Here is a 27,448-nt window from a genome sequence, read left to right on the forward strand (position 1 = left end):
GCATTTAGGAAACAAAGAAATATGTTGCTAGTCGAAGCATTTTAATAAATAGACCAAAGTAGAGACTTCAATTGAGTATGGCTGTTATTAAATTTTGGAAGATGAACTTTCAGAAAGCTGGAAGTAAGGCAATCTTGTGACCTAAAATAATTAACAAGCTTCCTTCTGTCTAGGGAAAATAATGAAATAGATCAGCTCAGACTCATTTCATAAAGAATTAATAGTGGAAAACATAATTAATGCTAATCAATATATATATTCCCAAAAACAAATCTTGTCACACTTGGTGTGATTCTTTTTTTTTTTTTTTGATGAGATTTTAAGTCAGTTTGGTAAAAGTAGCAAGGTTGAGGTAGCAGACTTCTGTATGCTTTTGCTTCTCTGCAATGTGACATTTTGATTACTACAAGTACACTGATTCCAAATTAATGAACGGTTCCAAATTAATATTTGGAAATTAATATACGGCACATATTGAATTGACTAAAAATTGCCCATCTAGTAGGGAGCTCTGACATTGGAAATGTGGATTCAGTGCTCCGCTAAACTCCAGCACCTCAGGTTTTGTTCCTGGCTGCCACCGCCTCCTGGTGTGACCCCAGGAGTGCTGGTCACCTCCAGCACTGCTTTACAAACCAGAAGCATAGTGCAATACAGCACCCAACACCTTTCCAAAATCGGTTTAACATTTACTGTTGAAAAACACTACAGATTATTATAAAAGGGGTATTTAATGGTGAGTCTTGAACAGTCCAGTTCTTGGGCCTGTGTTTTTCTGTTTCTTTTTTTTCTTTTTTAAATCAGTTGCATGGTGGAAAATCTGGCTACTCGCAGAGCCTGCTGCTAGCATAGAGGCTGTGGCTAACAAGCAGATATGTGGTGGCAGGACAGTTATCCACATCCCTCTGTACCAATTTGTGACTCCAGGCATTGGACACAATCACATAGAAGGAATTTAATTAAAGACCAATGTGAGTTCACAAGTCACACTTAAAGAAGGGCTATACATTTCACTGTTGAGCAGCAGGACCTCTTAAAACAGCACAATGCCTGTGGGGAACGTGTACTTGAAGAACATGCATTTCTTGGCTGTGGCGTTAGTGCAATCCTGCAGGTCTGCAGCCTGCTGAAGGCTGTGATCTCTGCAGCTAATGGTCTCCACTTCCATGGCTGTATTGGCCTTACAAAGACATGATTGTTTGAATGGGTTTGAAGACAAGCTACAAAAACGATCAACTACACCAAATATACCTTGGAGTGAGAAGATCCCAGGGTTCACCTTCAGTTTATCCAAGTCTAGTTCTGTCACAAAGACAGGGCCTTTTTCTGAAAGTTATGCTCTGCTTCAGCCCCCACCCTCCAGCTCAACGCAACGGCTAATTGTGGGAAGTCCCCTAAGCTGCAGGAGTAGGGAGGTCAAGAGTGACCTCAGTGGTGCCTTCTGGCTTTATAATCCAGGAATTGAGTCAGTTAGTGATGTGATTTATCTATTTTTTTTTTTTTTCTGATTAATTCTGTGTGCTGCTGGCACCGGCTCCGCTGCCCCCTGGCCCTCCTGGGGATGCTCCATAGCCGAGCCTCGGCCTACCCACAGCTTTTGCACCAGGGGAAGCTTCACCCTCATGAGATGGGGAGTGGGAGAGTACCAAAGCTTGGGCTTTATTGTGTGTGCAGAAAGGACAGTGCCATGCTATTTCTGTTGCTAAATATCTGATTTTTGAAGTTGGCGGTGTGTGCAGAGGAGCTGGAAGTATGACCAGGCTCCAGCAAGGAGCGGAAGCTGTGGCAGGGCCAGCCATGCAGCAGAGACTGCTGAAGGCCCAGGCGAGCAGCACTGGCCTCTCCTGAGGCACGAGGGATGGGGCGAGGCGCAAACCCCGCTCCCACCCCAAAGCTGTGGGGCTGTCCCGGGCCTCAGGCTGTGCTCTGGGGCCTGGGGAGGCCGCAAAAGGTCACAAGCCTCCTGACCCTAATAGTCTTGATGTAGAATGACAGGAGTTAGGATGTATTTCTCCTAAGCCAGCCAATTAGCTGTGTAAGAGCTAACACTGAAACAAGGAGCAAAGCCCCCTCTATCAGCCATGCCACCTAAAATTACACCCCGCAGTGCTGCGCAAGGTGGGGCCCAACAGCCCTCCGCCATCCCGGCGGATCGGGCAGCTCCGGCCTGCCCCCTGCGGCCTTCCCCGACCCCGAGGCCTTCGGAGGCCCGGGGGCGGACGCGTTGCGCCCCCGGCTCCGCTCGGCGCCCCCCTTCCCTGCGCGGCTGGGGGCGCGGAGCGGCCGCGGGGGCACCGGGACCAGGTCCTGGAGGCGACCCCGCGCTGCGCTGCGCCGCCCGCGCCTCGCGGTGTCGCTGCAGACCGCCCCGAGCTGGGCCCGGCCCCCCCGCGGCCCCCTCAGCGGTGGGGTGCCCGGCCCTTTCATTCTTTTGGAGCTGCCCGCTTGTTCCTAGCCTTGTTCCCCCTGCCCGCCGCCCCCCCCCCCCCCCCCCCCTTCTCTTTTTGAAGGTTATTCCTGCTTAAATTTGCATGGGATTCTTACTGCGGCTTTCAGGTGTTAATATTTATTTGCCACCGTTTCAAAGCTGTGGGGGTAATACAAAGGGAAACTTTATAGTCTGTATGTGCTGAGCGGCAGGCGTTACGTTGTCCTCATGATCCAAACCACTGGCTGAACACCCCTCAGATCCTCATACTTCTCTTAATAATAGTTTCTTAATACCCTGTTAATAACTAAATCTTCTACTGTAAAACTAATAAAACTAAGAAACTAGTTTTCAAAATCTATTTTAAACCTTCAGTCTTTCAGTGTGTACTCAACCCAAGTTCCTATAGTCATACTTTATGGAGTTGTGTTCAAAGAAAAACAAGTGAATCGAGTCTAACTTAATTGGACGATGTAAGGTATTTTCATTTCCTTGTTATCCTTTTTATTAGTTTGCCTTCTAGTTCATAAGTGTAGGTAGTTTGTCCTGATTGCCATTTGGAGAAAAGAAGTGATATTGATGGATATAATAAATATTTGTTTCTTTGAATTCAATGCAAAGAATGAGATATTTTTTTCAGAGAATTTATGAATGCAGACAAGGGCAGAAAAAGTGTTCATGATTGTGTACCTCATTTACCCAAAGAGTATGATTGTATGTGCAAATTAGACAACTGCATGCACATGCTAAATTGGATATTTGTGTGTGCAATTACTTAATTTGTAGGTATAGATTAAGTTAGCCCAATTAATCACTATGATAGGCCAATTTTACACAGTTGTGAATTTACTGGTATTAGAGATGTATCCCTAGAAATCCTGAAATAACCTTACGGAGACAGGTCCAACTTGTGCATAAGTCAAGTGTGTGCTTTGGGGGGGGGGGAGGGAACGGGACAAAAAACTCAGAAAATGGATTTCATAATGTCTGTTGTTATCACTTTTGAGGATCTGAGGATATTTTATTTATGAAAACCATTTATAGCTTTACAATATTTGATCAATTGCTGTTAAGACGCATACATTAGAACAATACTTCTCACGTGTGAAGCCTTTTGTTTGGTCTAATTAGGGTGATGATCACGGATTCAACCTGTCTTAAATCTCAGATGTATGAAGTGGGCAGATTAAGGACATTTGTTAATAATTAGGATTCCTAAATGGAAATATGGGAAATGCTTCTTAGAATATTTATAGTCTTGTACCAACAAGGCTTCTCATTGTGCACACAGTGTGTGAGATGAATATTGCATTTATAGTACAGTAGCCCCGAGTGCGGTTTGTTCTGTGTGTTGCTTTCAAATCTGGTCTAGCATGTGTATTCTCTGTGCAAGGAGCCATCAAAATTGAAAAGCAGCTTCATAAAAGGTACCGTATGTCACATAATATAGTTTCACTTGTTTGGGGACATGCTGTTTGTCAACCAAATGGTGCCCTGTGTAGCCCTGTGGACATATGTCCTCTTATATTCCTGCCTTCCCCCAGCATCGAGGTTGCCAACGAGCCACTTGCACCCCTGGTGCCCGTTAAGCCCAAGCAGTCCCATGCACACTCAGGGCTGGAAGGTAGTAATCACTGAAGGAAGCCTTTGCAGGTTTATTTAGGCTAATTCTTGCTATTATTATTATTATTATTATTTTCTCCATCTATTATTTTATTTAACGAATGTGGCCAAAATCTAGATCTTCTCCACCCTAAACATCTGTGATATTGAGGAGCACCAGCTGAACTTTAATGCTCACTACTGCAGGCCACTTGGCCAACAAGCCTGGTGCGACTGGGGGCTACATGTAACACAGCTCCCTTCTGATGTGCAGGTAGTGGCAGGTTTTGCCAGAAGACTTGTGGTGCCAACAGTCCTGGGGCCAGGGAAAGATTTTAAATTGAGTCAGGCAAAGCCTCACAGGTCGGTGTTCAACGTGCTTGACGAATAGCTGGGCGTGGGCTACCCACCTGGTGCTTCATGCTCATTCTTGTGTGAGGAAGCCGGTACAAGAGATGGCTTTGTGTTCCCATCCCAGCTTAGCAGGTAGGGCAGCCAGCAGGCCCACCAGCCCGTTCCTGTGATGTCCAGGACTGTGGCCAATCCAAAAGCACAGCGGCCGGGCTTGGTCTGCACCAAGCATTGCTAAACCATGCAGCCCGCTCCTTCGGGTAAAGCTGCTTGAGGAAAAAGGCAGCAGAATTGCAGAGCATATGTGACCTGTACAGTACATGTGATTTTTCTTCAAAGCAAAGAAGCAGAGCTATTTTTGACCTTTTTTTTCCTTTTTTTTTTTTTTCTTTTCATGGCTGGGAAATATGTTGCTATGTTGTGTGTACTTGGGGTGTGTGTGTATATATATATATATATATATATATATATATATATATATCTACGGTGTACATGGTTTTTCCAAGAGGACAAAGGGGGAAGGGGACAAGAAGGGAAAGCTGTGGTTAAGGCATGAAGAAGCAATATTTCTTCCAAAATATGATCTTTAATGTGTCAACATTTAAATGTGAATTGTTCTGATCAAATATTTACTGCTATCAGGAGCTGTGTAGAACATTAATCTTAATTTTTCTTTTTCTCAAAAGCAACGACTCCAACATAGCTAGGAGATCTGTGTCTTTAAAAATAAATAATGTAGCAGAACGGCATATTCTTTGGTATCGAAATGCTAGCCTGTGGCGTATTCTGCAACTACAAAGCAGTCTTGAGCGAACTTTCTTCCCTTTTTATTAATAATTCCCTAAATCAATGAGGAACCTTTAAAAGTTCCTCTTCATTTTGCTCCTGCACTCCTCTCAGCTCCAGCTCTTGCTCACGCTGGCTCATTTCCCGCCGCGTCTTATGCATTTGTATAAATCTGTGCGTGTAATTTCAGGAGTGTGAGCTGCAGCCTGCTAATTCTACGTGCAAATACAAAGCGAGTTTTCTCTCTTCTATTTGATTTTTTTGGTCAGCCTAGGATTTTTTTTTTTTTTCCTGAAGGTGGCAGTGAAAGAAAAAAAATAACTCCCTTTGAAGATTTAGGAATTTTATTACAAAACAGATGGACAAGTACTGTATTTTACCCATTTCCCCTTGTGCCCATGAACGCTGACAATGGAAACTACAGCTCCTATGAAGTGCTGATCAAATTGTGAAAAGGTGGCCTTTCCCAGCAGCATGGCACAATCTAGCATTATCACAGCTTATAAATAAACGGATGGGCTGAGCCTCTTGGTTTTTTTTTCTTAGTCCTTACCAAGATAATTGAGGATCATAATGGTGGGAAAGGACTGCAGTCATCATTCGCTGCCTGTCAGGTATCAGTACTCATCTTCGTGTCATCTGTCACCATTGAACCACTGTGTCATCTTTCCTCAGCCTTCAGCGCCGCTCCTTCTCATCGTGTTCATTATCTCCGGCTCAGACCAAGCCCCCTCCCCCAGCCCCTGTAAATGCATCTTTGTGCAACTCTCAGTCTTCTGATTATGAATCGATGATCATGTGGTGTAAGAGAGATAGATGGCTTTTAGTTCCATCTTGTCTTCTCTAATTGTAAAATATTAGTTACATTAGACTGTGTCTTTTGATTAATGGAACTTATTTGGAGTGGCCTCTACCAGCCCTCCCCCTTCCAAAGTCCTCCACTGACTTTTGAGAATTGAGTGATTTCACTTAAAGCAGACAAATAGGCCCTTCAGCAAGGAGATAGCTCGGCTCTAATATCGTGGGCAAAGCGAGCTCGCAGAGACAGAGTTATGTGTGTGCGCGCACGCACGCATGTTTTTGAAGAAAGGCTTCAACTCTGGCTAGACAAACATAGACCATTTATTACCATACGTACAGTAATGCTATTTTGCAAATCCAGCAATTCTTATAAAGCTGCAAAACAGGACATAAGGCTGAATGCTTTTTTTTTTTTTTTTGTATTAAATTAATCTTAGGAATTAGGAGCATCCTCGTATTCAATTTGGATGAAACAGGTCAATTCAGAACTTTGATGTATTAATGCTAGCATAAAGTGTTATCTTAATACTCTCCTTTATACTTACAGGACATATCATCAACCAAACGTCTCTTCCTTGTACATCTGACACCACGAGACATTCGTCCTTTAATACAGAATTTATCTTATTTGGCACTATTTACCTAAACATGGTCTGTTGATAAAGTCCTTGCTGTACAAATGGAAAGGCAGTTGACTAAATCCCTTATTATAAATAATCACTGTCTATCTTTCAGTGTAAATTCAAGGACATGTTCACTTTCAAGCTATCAGTTCAATTAGAAAAGGTCTATTCACTGTAGATGTCTATATCTCATGGAAATAGGAAAGCACAGTTAATAAACAAATCAAACTATTTTAAAAAATAGCACTGTGGATTATGAATTCTGAAGCCCATGCTGATGGCGACACTGTCAGGACACATGCTATATAAAAATATACACGCACAGTTTAATCTAAATTTTTTATGCTACCTTCAGGATTTAAATCTGACCTTTGTGTCTTTTTTTTTTCCCCCAGTAACATTTTTGCAGAAGATACTGCCTGTGACGTACCTTCCATATACAAAAATTTAAAGAATAAGTTTGTGCTTGCATAAAATGCTAGATAAGCCTTATTTGATTTACTTCTTTGTGTTAATGAAAGGAAAACTGGTGCAGGGATGTGAACACCCATGCCACGCACGGAGCTGGGGAGGGCCGCCCACACTGGGTGGTGAGGCAGGAGGGGTGGCTCAGGCTCCTCTGCCACCCGCGGTGCTGCTGGTTGTGCTATGGCTGCAAGATCAGGGCGCTTACCTGTATCTGGAAGGCTCTCACTGCAGTAGCCACGTGATTACAGAAAAATCTCACTCCTTTCCTTTTAGGAGAAAGTAACTTTCTAGCATTTGCTGTTGTGGGAAATGCTTGAAAGCAGGAATCTGGAAAGCTGGAAAAAGTCCAAACAGAAACCCAGAAAAACTTTTTTTATTATTTATTTATTATTATTATTATAAAATCTTATTATGTTCATCACATCTTATGGAATTTAAAGGAGATTTTTCAGTGGCCTGAGTCCTGATACCCAAACATTGTGGATGGGAAGGGCTCTGTGCACAAGGTTGAGCCCTGCTCTCCTGCATCACCATGCACCTCCAGTCCTGTGTTCGTCTGAGATCAGGATTTGCTCCAGATGAATATTTCCACACAGTATTTACGATCATTGGAGGAGTGATTATATTTAATGGCAGAATTTCAGTTGACTTCTCAATATGTATTGAATTGACCTTTAAGTTAAACCACAGATTAAATTTTTTTACTTGTCTGTTTAAGTACATTTACAGCCCTCTTTGTCCCGATCAGCATAACAGTGAATAGAGAAAAGTTACCTGGGTCAGATTATTTGTTGAAATCAGAGGAATTACATGGCTTCTTGAGAAGGCAAATATTTTGCCCCCCTCTAACCACTGTATACATTAGTTTTGTTGCAAAATGATTTTGGTTTATACACAGAGACACCCGGGTGGGTATCAGTTTGCTTGAAAGCCCAGAGCCTGACATTGATTTCATATAAGTAAACCTTTCCTAGAAGCTGATGGAAGCCGATGAAGTTTGCTCGAGATGGAGCGGCTCTCCCATAGGCAGCAGGGTTTGGCAGCACTGCTAGGCGCCGGTGGCATGGACGTTTTCTTCTTTTTGCTACCTATGTGCACAACACGCTGCGCTTGACTTCGTTTCTGCAGAGATAGATGAGGATCACTTTTACTCCAAATCATAAAAAAAAAATACCTGAACGAACAAAACACGTAATTTGTGTCCCATTGCCTAGGAAAAATTCATTATTATGGACCTCTACAATTTTATGGAGGGAAAAAAACAAAACAAAACACCTCAGTAATGTATATTACTGTCCTCTGTATATTATATATTTTATATATATATGTATATATATTTTTTTTTCTTTACCATCTGGTGGATTTGGTACATATTGATCACGTGGCCTTTGCTGCATGCCATCAGTGTTGGTGAGGTGGTTGGGTGAGATCTAACGCCATCCCTCAGCTCCGGGTCTGAGCCCTGCTCGTGCTGGCCAGTCGCAGCGTTTGTTGGTCCATGTGACAACCAGCTGGGCTCAGGGGGACCCACGGTGACGTGAGAATTGCCACCCTCCCAATTAGCAGCCGATGGCCTCCCGCTGGCAGAGGCAGCTCTGGCAGCGCTGCCGGTGCAGGTGATGGGGCTAGTGTCCTCCTCAGGGCCCTCTGTCTTTCTGCACCAGGAACCAATACCACATAAAGATAAATACAAGAATAAATACAAAAGGAATGCGGGTTCAAAATGAAACAATGCCATGTGTCAGCTTTTAGCCCCAAGACAATCTTCCTGTATCTTTTATGAATCGTTGTAAGTAAGGGTTACGTGATGAGGCCTTGGTTCAGAGGCAACTTACGCTCATGCACCATGTGAGCCTGTGTGCATTCCCACACGCGTCTGCGGGATGACTTACAGGCTTTATATTATGCATAACCTTCAGTAATTTGCTGAATCAGGGCCTAAATACTGAAATATTCTTTAATAGTGCTGGCTCCACAATGAAACTCTAGAAGGCACATTTCCCTCTCAGTGTCTTTCCATAAGACTCATCAATGATAATGGAGTTACATTAGGCACATCTAAAGTTAATTATACAGTTACATCCCTCTTGGCCCTGTTTGTCAAAGAGAATAGGATAAAAATATTCTGTCTTCTAACATCTATTTTTAATTTTTATTTGGAGTTTGGTCTGCAAACTAGACAACAGAGTAAAGGGCACACTAAGAAGACCATGGGTAGGTGGGTCTGGATGTTTTCCAGCTGTGAACCAGCTTGGGAAATGTTGTGTTAAGAAAACCTGCAGAAAAAAAAATATAATAAATCTAAAAAAGCCAAAGTAAATGGAATATTTAAGGCAGTTTGTTAATAAATGGTAGCAAAGCTCTTCTTTTGTAAAATGAAGTGGATGGCTTTAAGGGGTGCTGATTTATATCAGAGTATGGGTCTAAAGTTATGCTTTGACTGGTAAAATAAATGCTAGTGCTCACTAAAAAGTCAGGAATTTATAATGTAGGGACAAGATGAGTGAAGCAGTAGATCTACAAATTCTGCAGTTCACTGCAGGTTCAAAAAAAAGAAATGTAGTTTTCTATTTTAGGTTTTTTTTTTTAATTTTTAAAAATTATCGTTATTGTTATTTTTGCCATGACCTCACAGTTAAATATGGTGAACCCAAATCCTCTAGCACAGGTGCAGGTATCTGAATGTCTTGCTTTTGGTATATCTGCACAGTATGGAGGGATGCCAGGTTTCTGTGGGGATCCAGTAGCTTTGACATACTCCAGTTTACAATACCTGAAGTGTGCTCAGCTGCTAATGCATTTTGCATGCAAGATCACTGTGCTTCAGTGTGACAGCTAAGAAAAATGTCATTTTTATTTTTAATTGGAACAGGATATGATTTTGCCAAAAAAAAAAAAAAAGGAAAAAAAAAAAAACAGATTTTTTGTTAAAGGTTTATTTCACAAAAGGCCAGTCAAAAACCATCTAGTACTTAATAAAGTCAGATTCCTTCCTGTGCATTCCCGCGTGACCCTGTGGAAGCCAGTGGGAGCTGCGTATAAATACTGAGGGCAGGATTTTGCCCTTAGGACTGAATTTCCCCACCGACTATTCTTTTAGACTGTCTTTTGATTAACAATCTGTTTGCAGCAGGCTAGGGCCAGAGAGGTGGTGTATACCCCACTGCTCAAGTCTGTGGCAAAATATTCTATGGAGAGCTACTTAATAAAAATCAACTTGCTCCAACAGTCATTGAGAAATACCTCAACTGTTAGCAATCAATCGAGGGCTCAGTTTGGAGAAAAAAAAAAAAAGAAAAGCACAAAAGGACATCAAAGAGGTTCTCATTCCTAGTCTATTGCTCTATTTAAAGGTCCTATAATTCGGTGAGGTTGTGTGCTAAATAATTTGTAAGCCTTCAGAACATCCAGGTTATTGTTTGTGGACAGATGGTGCATCACATTTTATTGCTTATTCCTTCTGTGGTTTCTCATATGCAGGACTGATGTGCACTCTGAAGTCTTTGTTTCCTTGCTAAAATCTCTAATCTAAAACAGGCAATCAAGCACACAGACAGTGCTTCAGAAAGCATAATCATAGTTTTAAAGGGGGGGGGGGAACATTTCAACTGCAGTTAGGAAGCAGATGCGTTTCCTGAAAATGCAAAAGGTTATCAAAAGTATTAAAATAGGAAAATATATATAGAATTCAGAAGCCTTGAGGAGAGCCTGGGCTTGATTTTGGAGTAGGTGTGCATTTTCCCGGAGTACCTGCTTTGTATCTCGCTCTTGGCGGAGCTGGCGCAGCGAGAGCCTTTGGAGACCGGCTTTTGCTTTCACCTTGCCCCCCGGGACTGGCAGTCTTTGTCTCCTACAGGCAAGTAGCAGCCGTGTTGTGATCTTGGAACCGCGGCTGCCCTGAAGAGTTAAATCATGTTGATATACAGGAAGGAAATGGAATAGACTAACTCCGTTCTTTTCTTCCTACGGATTTTTCTTTTTATTCTGAAGATAGAATTACTGTTTGTAAGCATCTGAAAGTCATTAGTGGCTCTGCAGTCTGTCAGGTGCCGACGCAAAAAACTGCTGAAACTGAACGGGTTCCTGTGCAGAGTGCTGGGAATTTGTCATGTGCTGATGAGCAGTTATAATAATATATGAGCAAATCACAAGCATTCTGCAAATTAATCAAATTTTTTTTCCCTTCTCCCTTGTCTCTGGGAGAGTGGCTTTGCCGGCAGACGTAGGTGAAGCAGTTTTACTCACAGATGGTAGCTCTGGCATCAGATGGAATTTATATAACAGTAATTCTGATTTCCTGCCAAAGTAGCACTGAAAACACCAGGGACATTGTACAAGACAAGTCATGTGGTTTTGCTGAGGTTGTTGTGGGAAGTTTAAGGGGGGAAATCTCAATTTTTCCTCTTTGCATTTATTGTTTTAGCCTGAAGGGCCAGAAATCGTACGCCATTCTGCCATAGGCGAAATCCAACACATCTTTTTTTATGAATTGCGCTGAAAGAGTGCTTCACAGCTGTTGAAACTGCTGGCAGGGGGAGAACCACATGCCTCCTTACCCTTTCTCTTTCCTTACAAGGATTAAAGGAGGGAGGGTTCACAAGGTTGCCGCACTACACGGTGGGGAGAGGCAGGGTCTCCCTCTGTAGGAAGCGGTGCCATGTTCGCTTACCGCTTGCTGCTCCTCGCGGGCCTTGTGGGGATGGGGGGCTCCCCGTGCCTCCCTCCTGATGGAGAGCGCCTAGTTTCTTGCATGAGATGACCCCAGTAGAGCCAGGTTGTTGGCTGCCTACCTGCCGGCAGTCCCGGTGTGATCACTGAAAGGCAGACAGGGGATTTTTTTTTTTTTTAATCCATCAAGGGCAGGAGTGCGACAAGCTTGTTCTGCCGCCACGTGTGCGAGTGTGGTGGCAGGTCCAGTCCTGACCTTGGTCAGGCCTGCTCAGATGCGTTAAAATTGCAGGGTCGTGAAGAGGATGTGAGAACAGAATCAGACCTCATGGCTTTTGAATGAGATGGCCTTTTTTAAAAGCAAAAGCAGTCTTCCCTAGAAAAATATTACAGTACTCTTCTAATAGCAGTGTATTGAGTAATGCATGGGGCATCGCAAGACTGCTGTGACACTAAAAGAAAAAAATAGAGGAGAGCAGAACGGGAGAACTTTCAGGGGCTGTTTTTAATAAAGAGGTGAATTCTTTCTGCAGTAGGAAAAATGATAAAAAGATGGCGTATCAGCTACATTATGCAACAAAGTAATGCTGCTGTGTTTTTATAATGTAAGGCACTGCCCATTTGTTTTGGTTTACGTGACTGCAGTGAAATAAGTGGATTAGACTGAAACTTTAGCATGCTTCATTGCAGCTGGTTGCAGACATCTGTCATTCCTCAGCCATACATTCTGGATCATGCCAAGAAGAAAAAGCAAAGTCTGACACCTTTCATTTTAGAGAGCCTTTTACAGAAAAGAAAAAGAGAAAGGGAGAAAACATTTCCTTTGTGACTTAATAAAAAAGACACTTTTTCTGTGACAACCTCAAGAGTACTTTGCAGAGGGAGAGGTCCAGAAAAGTTAATGCTCAATTTATCCTTTGCAGACTTAATTTTTACTGTTTGAGCTCCTGATTCATTGAACGGGATATGATAAAAATAAATGTAATTTGTGCGAGTGCACATGTTCCACTTGTTCACCTGCATATGAGGTGCATCTGGCAAGGCACAACCTGTCTGTCCGTCAGGCGTGCTGCAGGCCAGGCAGACAAAACCCCATGAGTGGGTCCTGGGGGCAGTTCAGCAGAATGAGGAGTGGGGCTGTGAGCCACTTTGGGCAACTTGAAGGATTAGCTATTAGTGAGCTGGGTATTTATTTACTTAAAGTGGTTTGTATTACCTCAGTCTCTTTACTAACATGTCGTGGATAGAAAGTCACGGGTTTCGTGAAAAGGTATAATGTCACAAAATACCACCTAAATTACCCAAGTTACATAACAGCTGCAATTAAAGAAGAACATGTTCATCCTACATGGCATCATACCTGCAGAAAGCAATCATTCTATCTTCATGTCCCCCTTCGGCAAATTTAATAGCACATTCCTTGCTCTGTGTCTTCTGGTTTAGGTGACTGGTGGGACATGGGACTAGTGGAGGGTACCTGGTTTTTGCCTTTCTGTACATTCAGGGGCAGCCATTCACATGGGGCAGACTGTGCAGTGCCCTGTTCCAAGCCAGCTGAGGACATGACATATTGAAATGTGGACAGGAAAATTTTAGAAAGCTGAGTATGGGATTTTTTTTAAATTCCATTCCACCAAATAAGCTCAAGACAGTTGCCCAGAGTGAAAAAGAAAATGCTATTGCATTTGTGAATTGCTAGGCAGAAAAAGGGCTATTTGGTAGTGAAATATAATCACTGGCAAGGCCTTTCCTATTAGCGACTCTGAGCTGCATGAAAATCCCAGTGCCACCAGTACAGTGTTTATATCATAGCTACATTAAATCAAAATAGAGCTTCATACTAGAAGTCCTAAATGCTTCCTGAAATAATAAATATTTACTGAGACAATTAAACAATATGGTAGAACATCAGACAGAAAACTTATGAATGACCTAATAGGAAAACCAAGACATTTTGCTCAAGGGGTTAGAATGTGAACGCACTGTTATTAACATGATTAAAACATGTAAAGGAGCGAATAGACAGCAATTAACTGAAATATGTTAAGTAAAGAAAAGGTGGGACTCTGAAGATGTAATTTTGATATAGAGAAGAGCTCGGGGTTTCTTAAAGAGCAACCTGCTGCTTACCTCCAAGACCTGCAGCCTGCATGGAATGGGAGGTGGGGAGGAGGAAGGCTGTCGGAAGCTGCAAGCTGCTTGCTCCCAGGCCCGGGTGCTCCTTTTCCCTGGTTGCACGGCCTTGCCTCTGGGCTTGGGGGATACATAAGATAAATGCTGCAAGAGTTGCAGGCTAATGCTTGTGGTTTGGGCCAAATGTTGTGAGTTTAGGGTTAGGAAGCAGATTGCAATTGAAGAGTTTCTGAATCATAACCAATGCCATTATAAATTCAGTCAGAATTCATTGCGGCTTACTCTTTACAACAGGTACCGAGTGCCCTTGTTAAGAGCTCTGTCCTCCACTTATGTGTATAAAACAAAGTAAATAAATATGAAAAATTAAAGGTAATTAAATTTACCAAAGCACGGGACAATGATAGTCTGACATTTCAAGCTCAATCAATGACAACATTCCCACTAACCTTGTTTGGAGTGTGCTGAGGCACCAGGCTCGTAACTCATGTTATCATGGCCAGAACCAGGCTGGTGCTGCTGGGCACGGCCACCTGCTTAACACGGGTGAGTCTGTAGAGAGCAAAGTCTGAAGCTGTTTTTCAGGGGAATTCTGACTTTACAAGCTTCACGTAATGTTTCATATTTGTTTAAGAACCTTTTGGCTGGTAGTGCCCCTTCCTTAGAGGGGCAACGTGGTGGCTCTGAGCTATGGGATGACCTGGGGATGGTGCCATGCACCTCACTGCTCCCTACAAGGGACTCCTGTTGGATCACCAGCCTGCTATGATGGACTTCACAGGTGGATGAATCCTACTAGTTTTAGGGCATTTGTTTCCAAACATCCTTAATGCTTTTATTTAGGATGAAGCTGGTGGCTGTGTTTTGACATGATCTTAAACCCTAAATTATCTTTTCCTAGTTAAGGTCTTCTCTGTAACCTGCAGAGAGAAAAAGGTTTCTCCAGGTGGCAGTTCATGCTTTCAGACCTGAGCTGCCCCGGAAGCATTTGCTCTGTATTCACTAGGGGGAATTTAGGTAACCAGGTTTCTCTGTTAACTGTTTAGGTAATATGGGATGAGTCCTAGTCTGGTGCCTCTGATAACAAACATTTCTTCCAGTTATTTTTAGGACTATCTGTGGGATTGAAACTGTGATTAATGATGGACCGTACTTGAATGGATGGTGGTAAGTGGGCTGCTTTAGGTGTCCCACAGCAAACACACAAACCAAAGCCTTACCTTTGGCAGCTGAAAATGTTCCTAGGCCTTCCTAAAATGCAGATATTTATGCTTTTCTTTATATATTTCTACAGTAAATCATCAAAAAAGCCTTAGAAAATGCTTTTAGTTTGTACAGCTTTTCATGGTCAACATAAAATAGAGAGTTTTTAAGATTTATTTATTTTTTTTTTTTGGTAATCCTATAAACATATAAACTTCACAGAATATTGTAATTTTCCCAGAAGACCATGTTGGTTGGTCCTGGACCTGTGTGTAAATAAATGTATACTTTTGAATTGTTTTATAAAAACTTTTATTACATATATGAACCTGATTGGACGGACTTTAATCTGTCTGGTATTTTGGGAGTTTCATAAAATGCATATTTTGAGACCAATAAAATGGAATGACTCTCAGAGCCATTATTGTCTATTGGACAAATATATTTATTCAGCATTTTCCAATCCATACTCTTATGCTCCAGATCAGAATAGCTGCTTTAGAGCCATTCTGCTCTCCTGGGTAAAACAGACAGGGTTTGGGATGTTAGCTGTGGATAGTAAATGTATTTATGAAAATTTATATGTCAAAAAAAGGAAATCTCACTAGCCAAGATTTAAATGAAAATAGTTCTCCCTTTGCAAATGCTTGTTAATATGCTATGATAGTGTTACTTTAAAATGGCAGTGCTTACCAAGGTGCCTTGGAGCCGGCGGTTCTTGTCTGAGAAAGCCATAACCTCAGCCCAACCCTCATTGCTAGGGCTTTGGAGTGGCTCAAAGTCTTTTGGACTTGTTTTGTGGAAAGCATGTGGCCGTGTTTGCCAGTTACTATTTCTGTGGCAACATGCAGTTCTTCTGTTGAAATGTGATTGTGCCTCAGACACAAATTTACATAGGAAAAAATATTTAAAGCAGCTCTTTTTGTGGGGGTTGGGCTCAATGCAGGTTTGCGTGCAGCTTGTTGACCTTGGGGTGGAATAGATGTGTGGTTACAAGGACCCCTTCACCAGTGACTTTTTGGGACAGGGCATCTCAGTGCCATCCATCCTATCGCACTGCAGCCAATCCTGCCAGGAGTGCCCGGCCATAGCCCAAGGCAGTCCTGGTTGTTTGCGATTGCTACAGCAGCCCAGGGGCATGTCCAGACCTCCAGTGTCCAACACCTGAACTGAAGAGATCTGTCTCCAAGAAAGTCAGACCTTTGGGGCTTTTCAAGTATTTCTCAGTGAGGGAGTCATTTATTTGCTTTAAAGAGCTAATGGCTGTTGTTTCTGATTTTCACCGCAAGGATATTCTTAAACTAAGCAAAGAAATCTGAAATGAGTTTGCCATATTGCATCCCAGTAAATGCTATAGCCATTGGCCATCTAAGGAAAAACATTGTCAAATAATCATAGGCATTTTTGCATTTAAGGGAACAAATGTCATATCTAAGAAACACATTTTATTTGGGACTTAATTATAATTTATAGTACATTGCATAGCATTTGTTTTCTATTCATCATTTTATTGCTCTTCTGCTTTTTCACTAAATTTATGCATTGAATTGTGTGTCTGTATGTGTGTATCTGTGTGTATATATGTACACATATGCAATATAATAAAAAGTGGTGTAGTGGAGACAACAGACGGCTTTTGTGTGATGTATTATTGGCGTTTTTCTTTCAAATTACCATTTTCTTGCTGCTTTGGGAGAAAGCCATGATTTTGCTGTGATTAGTACACTTTTAACAATCTGGAATAAATTCCCGATCTTCTTCATGTGACTAGTCCAATGCCCATTTTTTATGTTTTAGTGCAAACCCCTACATATGTGCCTGTAATACCACGAAAATACGATGTTTCTTTGCAGAATTTTTTATAGAATTTGGGTGCTGATCAAATATTTTTAGAAGTGGAGAATTAATGCAGCTTGACCATGTAAATGATTTTTTTTTTTAATGAAAAAGACTTTAGCATTCATCGCTCTTTCTCCATCGTTTGTGTATTCCTTTGTACTAATCTTAAATAATGGATCCATATCAAAGTTAATAAATTAGGAACTATTAGCAGTTTGGATTACAGTAAGTAACCCAATGACACTACGTTGACATTGAGTTTTTATGTTTTTCAACAGTACAGTTTGAGTTTTAAAGATAAGACAAAACAAAATAGGTTTGGCAAATATTTGATTCCCTAACAACTCAGTAATGGGTAGCAGCTTTGTTTAAATCCCAGGCCCCGGCTTTAAGTGCATTTTCCTTTAAATGGTCATAAAAAACAGACTTTAAGATCCATGGCTTTCTCAAAACCTGCCTTTCTGACTCCATTGGGTTGAAGCACTGTGTTGCACTGCATCAGTCATGCCATGTTATGAAACCTAACGCGATGTGACTGATGCAGGCTGACATGATGTGTCACAAAGCAACATATCAGATCACAAACTTGAAAGAAAGAAAACAAACTTTTCTTCTCAAAGTCTAAATTAACAAAGCAGCTTATATTCTTTTTGAAAGATGGACTAGTTTCAAACACTGGGGGACTTTTCTATATACTGGTCCCAGAGCAAGGTTCTCTGTTCTGCCCAGAAAGTATGTCCAGTCCAGGCTCCTTGCTCTCTCCAGGGTACAGTTAAAATTAGGGACAGCCCAAACCATCTCAGCACTGCTGACCTTTCTGGGCCTGATCCTAGAAGGTTTGGATTGCTTTCAGAGGACTGGCTTCAGCAGGTGCTGAAGGTAATCACCTCTTCTGGTTATTAATATTATTTTGTGCAAATTCAATTTTCTTAGTATCTCAGCTTCGGTCCAGAGGATTACTTAGTCGCATACTTCGTAGCATGTTACTCTGTAACAGGATTATTTCAGCTGCAAACATTATGCTGTCCTCTATCCGCACTTTCTGATTTTTGATCTGAGAAAGATGTACCATAATTTGTTCCCTTTGTTGGCCCACCTTTAACCTAATTCTCTTCACTACAAATGCAATGCATTGCATGTTACCTCCTGAACTATCAAGAAGATTTCTTTCTTTTTTTTTTTTTAAGGGCTTTCATATAATTTTATTGGAAGATATATACTGGGTAAAATATATATGAACTATAGCATGCTAAGAAAGAACCTACCAACCACTGCTAGATAAAACGTTATAAATTTATTGCCAACTTATCTAGGAAGGGTTATTTTAAGAGCCTGCTGCCCACAACAAGTTTTTGAGCTATAATTAATGGATGGGCTACCTAAGAGAAATGGGCATTATCCTTCACCCCTTAGTTACAAGCAAATTGCAGATATTGTTATCTTTGCAAGTGAAAATAATCTCTAGTTTTTGTACTACTTCTGCTGTAAACAATGTACCACTTGCTTTTCTATGAACCTCACTCTGTATACATATTTATATATTATTCATACTAGATTAAAAATGAATGTGCTCTTTACCACAGTTGTACTGCATAGTGACAATACAAATTAACTTATTCTGTACTTACTTTTCACAAGGCAGTGATGTGAAATTTTGATGGCCTGAAAAAGTAAGTTGTGGGGGAACTGAATCCGTCTAGGTGCATTTTATATTGTCTAATTTATTAAAGTTCATTGAATTAATAAATGACATTCTCTGTATGGAGTTACACAAGCTTGAACTTGGTTTGGTGGTGGGCAGAAAGAGTTTGCTTCTATCCTGGCACATATGAGGTTGTTAGCTCCACCCGTGCTTTGTGAATTCTTTGTTTAAAATTTATGGGGGGTGGTCCAGGAACAAATTGTAGCTGCTTATGGGCAAAGAGTTAAGAGCTGTCTGGTGAGATCTCAAGTTGTTGGCTAGCAGTACACATTCTAGCTAGAACTGACCAATTTTTTCCATGATTCATGGTGCCTGAGGCATTTCAGGAGTGGCTGTTGGGCACATCATTCCTGCTTGCTCCAGGAGCCCAGCACTTTGCGTGCTCCCTGCGTGCTGCTGGTGGAAGCAGTTACCAGACATTATGTCGTGGGCACATCCAGCTGTTGGCTGTAGCAGCATACAAGGTCCAGACGGGCAGGATAGTCTTTGGCTTTTTCCATAGCATTGGTAAGAATGGAGTAAATAAGGCTCAAGGGCAAGTTGTACCATTAGTCACATCTTAGCAGCGCATCTTCTGTTCTTAGCAAGGGGCAGTCAACGGATGGTCAAACAAACCACAGGGAATACTGGAAGGGAGCTGCTGCTGTGTTGTGGATGCAGTCATGCTAGTGATTGTGACAGTGGCAGGCCTTTATCTTTTGCAGAAAGGGAGAAACCACTTCAGTTCTTCACAGAGCAAGTCTCCTCCTTTACCCAGCGCTTCATCTGTCGTTTCAGCACAGTGTGTGTTCACAGTGTTTCAGCACCTCCCTGAGCAGAATATGCAACAGCCACTTATTTCCCTCTGGTCAGAGGTATTACCCTGGAGGGAAAATCAGACGAAAAGAAAGAATCCAGAACCCAGCTGTGAATTCTGGTGACTGTTTCTATCTCTGACAATCAGAGAGGGAGATATAATGATTTTATTAGATTTTTTTTTTTTTCCCTGAGTTTCCAAGTATTTCTAGATTTTTCTGAAACAAAATACGATTTTCTCTGGACCTTCTTCACATCCATACAGTTTTGAGAGGGCTTCCAGTTTTCAAAACTAATATATTCTATTTTTTTCAAGCATATTTGTGGTTTTGTATTGATTTTAGGACTGATCCTAAGAGGCACTAGGGATATCTTCAGTCTCTTGTTTGACTATTTCCTCATATCTTTCAGTTGATTTTTTTTGTCTATAAAAGCAATTTCTGTAACTTTTTCTATGTAGTTCTTTTTTCCATTGCTATTACTATGAAATTTTCCACTGAAAATTTCCACTTTGTAAAGATTAGCAGCTTGTAGATTTCATTGCTTTTTCCTTATGAAGTTGTTGATGGAAATGTCTTTATTTACCCCAGGAGAGAATGAGATCAACCCAATCTCTGTCCCCAGATTCATGCGTAAACGTGCATATTAGAAGCCTTGAGGGTTGGCCACCCTTTTGGCAATCTTTAAATTGTAAAAGCAAAGGATGGAAGGACTTTTTCATCCTTGTGAAAGGAAACTTGCCTGTAGTCGTGAAGCATTGGGCTTGGGTAAATGTGTACTGGACTTGATGCTTCTTTCCTCTGAGTAGCAGGCAGAATGTTTGGGGGAACTCAGCCTGGTAGTTTTGTTGTTACAGTAAAAATAGCAGATTATTTGCGCAACCCAAAGCACTGCTGGTTCAGGTGAATTTCCTCTGCCCGAGATGCTCATGCTTGTGTGCCACCAGCAGCACAAGGCTAAACCCAGCCAAGGCTAACTCCCAGGCTGTGAGTGCTGTGGGAACATTCCTACTCCTGTACAAGCAACATTGGACCAGTGCGTAACCAGAGTCCATTTGCTTTTCCATTACATTCCCACCTAAAATGGAGGTGAGATGGTCCCAGCCCCTTCCCATGTAGTGGGGAGTGTAGTCCTCCTCTTCTGCTACACCAGCGTCTGGTTTGTGCCCGCTGGGTAGTACCACAACAGCAGAGGAAAATGTGCTCTTCAAATGTGGAGATAGGGTATTGTTTTTCACTTATCCTGGCTTTATGTAGATGGTCTGGCACATTTATTTATTCATTTATTTGAGCAAATTAAAGCAAGCTAAGCGCATTTGACCTCAGATGGTCCTGGTTTAAGTTAATTTGAGAGACAAAGCTCATAAAGTTCCAGTAAAACACATCAACAACTTCCCAGCATAGGTTGAAATGTGATTGCTGAAACATAACCTCCAAAACCAGATACAGCATGAAGATTCAAAGTCACAATAATCTGAAAAATATGGGAGAGCATATTGATAGAGTTACTAAAAGTGATATCTTTCATTCATGCCTTCATTTTGCAGCCAGTTGCTATTTCACACACAAGAAGTGCATCTATCAGATTCTGTGCATTAACATTCCTTTTTTAATCTGGTTTGGACATTTATTTTAGAGCTGGTGATAACCTTGTGCCCCAGCCCTGCAAACAAGTCTATGCTTGTGTTTCTTTACTCACAGGAGTAATCTCACCGGAGTAACTATTTGCAGGTTTGAGGCCTCGGATATCTCAATCCATTATTTCTTTCCATTAAAAAATAATCTGTGTGATTAAAATAAAACATACAATTCTTGACTCAGAAACCCACCCAAAGACAGAGTATGGTTATTAGATGAAGGGTCTGCACACTGTCATCCCTGAACTGCACTTCAATAAAAAAAGATAATTAACAAGTATAAAGAAAGGCAATCTAGTACATGATTGCACTGTATTTACAAGAGTTTAGTTTGGATCACAGGCTGACAGATTTACAGCTGGGTGTGAGGAGGGGGACAAAATAGCTGCACTTTTCCCGAAAATCCGAAGCAGAGGCTTTTAAAAACGCAGTTTCTTGAAACAGGCAAATTGCGAGCAGCACAAATTTCTTATTCTTGCTGAAGTCACGCAGCGACTTCCTTCAGCAGGAGGGCTTTCAGCTGCGGCATGTTTCACCAGAACATTTACTGTAAATAGTGAAAAACTAACCGGCCTTTTGTCCTTTGTGCAGGTCACCGGCCCTTCCAGTGCCGATACTGCCCATACAGTGCCTCTCAGAAGGGGAACCTGAAGACCCACGTCCTCTGCGTCCATCGCATGCCTTTTGACAACAGCCAGTACCCAGACCGCAGGTTCAAGCGCTCCCGGGCAGACTCGGAAGCCCCGGGGAGCCTGGAGGAGGCTGCGGGCCAGGTGGGGGGCTTGGCCGAGCAGGCCGAGGAGGGCGGCCAGGCCCAGGAGTAGGGCAGCCAGGCCCAGGAGTAGCATGCCCGGCCGGGCCCTCGTGGCATGGCGGCCGCTTGCTGCGCAGGGCTCCGGTTGTGTACTGGACCTGAGGCGGCTGGCTGCGCTGCGGGCAGAAGAATTGCGTGCCGGCTTCCAGACGTGTACAGGATGCTCCCAACATTTAAGTATATATATATATATGGATACGTACGCACGCACACATATATATATATATTTACCCACACGTGCTCATATACGGTCATATACCCATTAAATATATATCTACATTCGCACACACCCACATGATCCCTCTTTGTGTGTGTGTGTGTTTAAGTATATATATTACACACGCAAAATAAATCTCCAGCCCTTGAAAATGGCTGCTAAACTGTTACCTGGCAACAAGTACTTCCAAACAATGTAGGTGGGATAATAAAGTGATCTAAAAATGCTAGGAGGCCGTTAGTTATTTAAAAAAGCAAGGCAATTTCAAACTTTCAAGTGGTCTTTGTCCAAAAACAATGCTCTTAACAGAAAAATGATACTGTCTAAACGATTTAGTGTTGCCTTGAAGATTGAGGGGCTGTGTTTTCATTGTTGAAAACACCTTTATAATATGACACCAGCTGCTGTCATTTGCCTAGCATAGTAATGAGATGTGTTGGTAGACTGCCATGGTGCCAGTCTGACTGGAGCTGTCATTGCAGAGAAAATCAATTTGAGTGGTGTTGCAACTGCAGTACAGGAGAAACCCTAGATGGCCCACAAGCTAGGGTCAGTACTGACCTGTACTGACAAGTATTGCGATATTACATTTTCCCATTTTTCTTTTTTTCTTTTTTTTTTTTGATACACAGCCAAATGAATCAATGGTTAAAAAAACACCTGCATCCCAATGTGTGACTGCAGATTTGAAGTGTAATTCCATTTTTTTAATCATCTTGCAGTATTGAGAGAAATGCTTTTATACTTTTTTTTCCTTGTTGAAGAAGAAGTAAGTTGCTATAAAATAGAAGTACAATATATAGAAATGTTGTTTAGTGAAAGTAGTCAGCCTTATCTGTAGAAGGTGCTGGTGAGAAACAGAATTCTATTACATAGAGGGTTGGTACTTTTTCTTTTTCTATTCTTTTCATGTTGTTTTCTTTTAAATTTCCTTTAAATTCCTGTTTTTATACTTAAATGAAGGATTCCCCAGCCACGGTTAATTTTCATGTGTTAGTTTTTATAAGTGTTAAAGACATAGTGCAGAAGTTTCTTCCGGAGCAAGCTCTTATAAAGTAGCTTCACCAACACTATGAATCCAAACTTCCTGCTCTTTGTCTCTAATGAAGAAAAGTGTTTTAGCTGATATTTCTTTGTTTTTGTAAAGCAAATCATTTCTATATTTTTGCAGATTTTAGCTTTTTTACTGATTGGATGCTCCAAATTTATTAAGTTCTTTGCAACATAGGAAGCTTTTGAGAGTCTATAATGAACCACATACATTAAAAACAACAACAAAAAGTAAGAAAAATAACTAAAGTTTTATACTGAAATTCTCTGAATGGCATAAAATTTTAGCCTTCTAGTGTACTTCTTTTGATAGAAGCAAAATTGGTGCTGTTTAATGCGATGGTAGAGAAGTATTAACTTCTTCTAAAACAAAATCATCCAGACTTAAAAAAATAATAATAATAAAAAAAAAATTCAATATTTCTTTGCAGGCTAGGAGCACAGAGTAAAACCCCAGGGCCTTAAAACTTCAGCTCTGCCTAAAGCAGTTTACAAAAAATACTAAACTGCAATCAATGTAAATAAAATTCTTAGCGCTACCCTGAGACTGGAAAAAAAATCTCAGGCTAATAAGGAATACGGTTTGCATATGCTGTCGGAAAGGATGTCATCCAACTGAAGTTTCAGTTTAAATGAGGTCACTGTGTAACTTGGACCCATCTGGCACAGAGCAAGCTGCTTTTCTTGTTTTTCTAGTATAGTTCTCACTGCCTTACTTAAATCGAGTTGATAAACTTAATGCAACTGTTTCTATGATCCTAGATAAAGGATTAAAATGTTATTGAAACTTTCTGACTGTAGTAAGCTTTAGGATTTTAACTGCACTACTGTGTTTGGTGACTGTGTCAGTCGCTTGCTTTTGTGTGTTTGCGCCGCCTTCAGTATCTTAGCAAAAAAACCAACCAAACAAACAAAAACAAACAAACAAAAAAAAAAAACAAAAAAAACACACACCCCCCATTCCATTTCTTGCACTTTTGGAGCTCTTTCAGTATTCTTTTGTGTCTTCTGAGCATTTTCAGGTACGACAGGCAATAATTCTGTTTGTGACACTGGAAACATCTCTCGTTCTTTGTGATGTGTGTGTTGATTCCATTTGGTCGGGTGCTACTGTCCCTATTCTCCCCTCTGACATAGACCTTTTTTCCAGAACATTTGTAACTTGTAATACAAACAAGTGACAGCAGCAGTGATGCATTGTCAGTTTCTGAATATCATCATGCTTCTCATATCTAAACATGTCAAGTTTTTTCTCTGTAACTTCTGTAGTCTGTGATACTGGTCATAATACTGTCTACATTCCTACACAAGGAAAAATTTCTATCTTGGAGGAAATCTGAGATCAATAGAGTAGAGGATTTTGTTGCTATGCTTGTAACAATTAGAAAACTTTGTATTTAAAGTTTATTCTTGGTCATTATTTATTATTATAATACATCAGTTGACAGAACTTTATTCTGGTATAGAAGTATTAAAAGTTGTTTTTTCAGCAATGACTGTTTTCTTTCTGCTGTTAGAATAAAAATGTCTTTGAAGCAGTACAGTTTTATCCAGTGTTTTACGCAATAAAACCTCTACCTCTGAAAAAAAGTTTTCCTACTTGCTTATGTTTATTAGGAACAGCAAAAACATTATTTTCTGCAGCTTTGTCAGATTTGAAAAAAAAAAAGTCAGTAAATTCACAGTTGTTAGGCAGTTACTGGAGTGTATTATGCTGGGTGTGTGTGCTCAGTCCACTTATTAATCTGAACAAATCTATATACAGTATATACATATATATATTATATATTGTGCTTAATTAAAAGACTGTGGAAATCTGTTTTAGCATGTAGTAATAATTGTTTTATATACTACTACTTATGTACTATAGAAAAAGTCTTGGGGTCTATCAAGCTCTGATTTGAAAGTGTTTGAAGTGTGTATCATACACTATGATGTATAAAGTCATGTTTTCACATTAAAAAAATTGTTTGTATAGATCATATATTTGGCTTTAGAAAATTGTGAGGCTTATTGTTATGACGCGTGTTAAGAAAGCTGCCTATACTTCAAAGAATTTGGAAATACAAGAGTCCTCCTGTATTCCTAGATGAATCTTTATTCTTCCTATGTATGGTTTGATTTGCCTATCTGAAACAAACCAAGTTAGAGGATTTTTCACTTAGTAGAAAAAGTAAAGATGATTTAAAAAAAAAAAATGATGCACCAAATCTAAGAAACTACAGCCAGTATGGGGAAGAGAAAGAAACCTTGCACAAAAAGCTGAGGAGGAAAATACTTTTAGAAAATGGAAATGTTAATAGGAGATGAAGCCAGACATACCCACAATAATAATGTTATGTTACACCTTGAACGCTCCAGTAGAAAAAGATACAAAATTGTCTATAACTGCTAAAAATCAAAGAGGAACATCATAGAAATTCAGTTATTCAGTAGCTGCAAGTTGAAGATCAGAATTGAGGTTACCCATCGATTCATAGAGGGCACGTGCACAGGGGCAATTTTTGAGCTGATACAAAATTCACTGATGTCCAGGGTAAATAACACAGGTATCTGCAAAGAATTAAATACCAAATTTTAATCAAAATCCCAGAAGATAATGAAAAATTTTTAAATTTTATAAAATTTAAATCTTTCACTCCCTCTCTGGGTAGAAACCACTCTTCCTGGGCACAAAGTTAGAGTATATAACAATGTTGATTCGGTGTGGATGGTAGACCTGAACTCTTCCTCACTGCAGAATGATTGTCCTTTCCAGTAATCAACACACCCTGGGGAAAAATCACGGTTTGGGGGCAGGAGAGAGGGATCCCAAAGATTTTCCAGCTTTCTGATGGTTTCAGTAGACAATTGACAATTTGAAAGCCTTATTAATTAACAATGACCACCAATTACACCTCCATAGAAACGCTTCCAAATACAACCTCCTAACTTCCGCTGCACACCAAGCAGTAAGTGGTACATGTATCCTACAGGAAATGCTTAAAAAAAAACCCAACAAGTGGTCTTGCTCCATGAAACCATTGATCACCAAGGGGAGCCTATGGAAAACAGGCTATGAAAAAGAGAAATGTGTTTGTCTCACAAAAAACTGTTTGTGGAAATTTTTAACAGCCAGATGATGGGCAGTCTTTATAATGCCGGTGGTGGGTACCTTGATAAGGGTCTTTCCACCTAATGTCAGAAAACTACTCATGGCTTTAAGACACTGATTCTTGCTGAAATCTTTGTAAGGACTATAACCTCTCTGTCTAATGCAATTTAGGAATTGAAAATTTCCCCTGTCTGTCTAACATCTGTATTGTAACAGTACATTGTAAAACTCTCACTTTGTGTATTGTAAGCATGATCCCAGTGAAATTATTCTTAAGTATTTTGTTTTCCATCTCTGGATATTGCTGCTTGGCATGATCCACCAAAGGGGAAACACATTTCCATGGGGAAGGTCAGGGGGAGGAGAGAAAGTAAAACTGTGGTGTACGGTAATACAGAAAATGTAATCCAGCAGAGTGGCATAGGATTGAGAAGAGTTCAGCAGCTGCTCACCTGTTGGCATAGCTGAGTGTGTGTGTGGGTTTTTTGTTTTTTTGGTTTTTTTTTAGCCAAAAGGTCTCAGTGAACAAGGAAATTGCAGGAAAAGAGGAAGAAGAAAATTTAAATGATCCCAGAGTGAACTGTTTTGCTGTTAATACAGAAATACAGAGCAAGACACATTTAATGGGCTCTATTTTTTATTATACTATGCTGAATAATTAAGTTTGAGGCTAAGTGTCACATAGATTTATCTTTTAATTAAAAAAGCATGGTTCACGCATATTTGAGTGGTAGTCCAAATAAATGCAATATAGAAATTTATGTTTGTTTATCTAGGTGTTAATTACCTAGAGATTGTTCTGGATTACTTCTTTTTATAAAGTGTCATAGGCTCATGTCACAAGTAATAAAGCTTAACAGTGGAACCTTATCAATTTGCTAACTATAACGCTAGTGTGACCTGGAGGGAAAAAAAAAAAAAAAAACTTTGGAAAACGCTGTCTATGTGTACCCTGTTCAACACATAAAAACTGCATGCCAAACAAAGCAATCATTTTTAAAATGTTCTCATAAGTAAAAGTACAAATATATCTTCAGTATTTTACAGCCTTTCATACATGTAATTATTTATATAACACTGTTATTTATGCCCATGTACTACATGTTGTGCAAAGACAGACATGGTAAGCAACAAAATGTAGTTTACCTGGTGGGCAAGCTATTCATTTAATGTACGAAGTAACACTTACGAAGACTGAACGCTATATTTAAAGCAAGAAGTAGCAGATGCAATTTTCT

General features: G+C 40.6%; 1 protein-coding gene across 27 annotated transcripts in view; it reads left to right on the plus strand.

Moving 5' to 3' along the window:
• Nucleotides 1-27,391, plus strand: part of ZNF536 (zinc finger protein 536) — a 346,438-nt gene extending 319,047 nt beyond the window's left edge. For all 27 annotated transcript variants that reach the window (XM_080552264.1, XM_080552260.1, XM_080552242.1 and 24 more), the window contains one exon: nucleotides 21,627-27,391. In XM_080552264.1, the coding sequence (XP_080408390.1) occupies nucleotides 21,627-21,859 (233 nt within the window). In that variant the 3' untranslated portion in view covers nucleotides 21,860-27,391. The remainder of the gene's footprint in view (nucleotides 1-21,626) is intronic.
• The last annotated feature ends 57 nt before the right edge of the window (nucleotides 27,392-27,448 follow it).

The sequence above is a fragment of the Anser brachyrhynchus genome (genome assembly GCF_964034855.1).
Source record: "Anser brachyrhynchus genome assembly, chromosome: 12".
Classification (NCBI taxonomy): Eukaryota; Metazoa; Chordata; class Aves; order Anseriformes; family Anatidae; genus Anser; species Anser brachyrhynchus.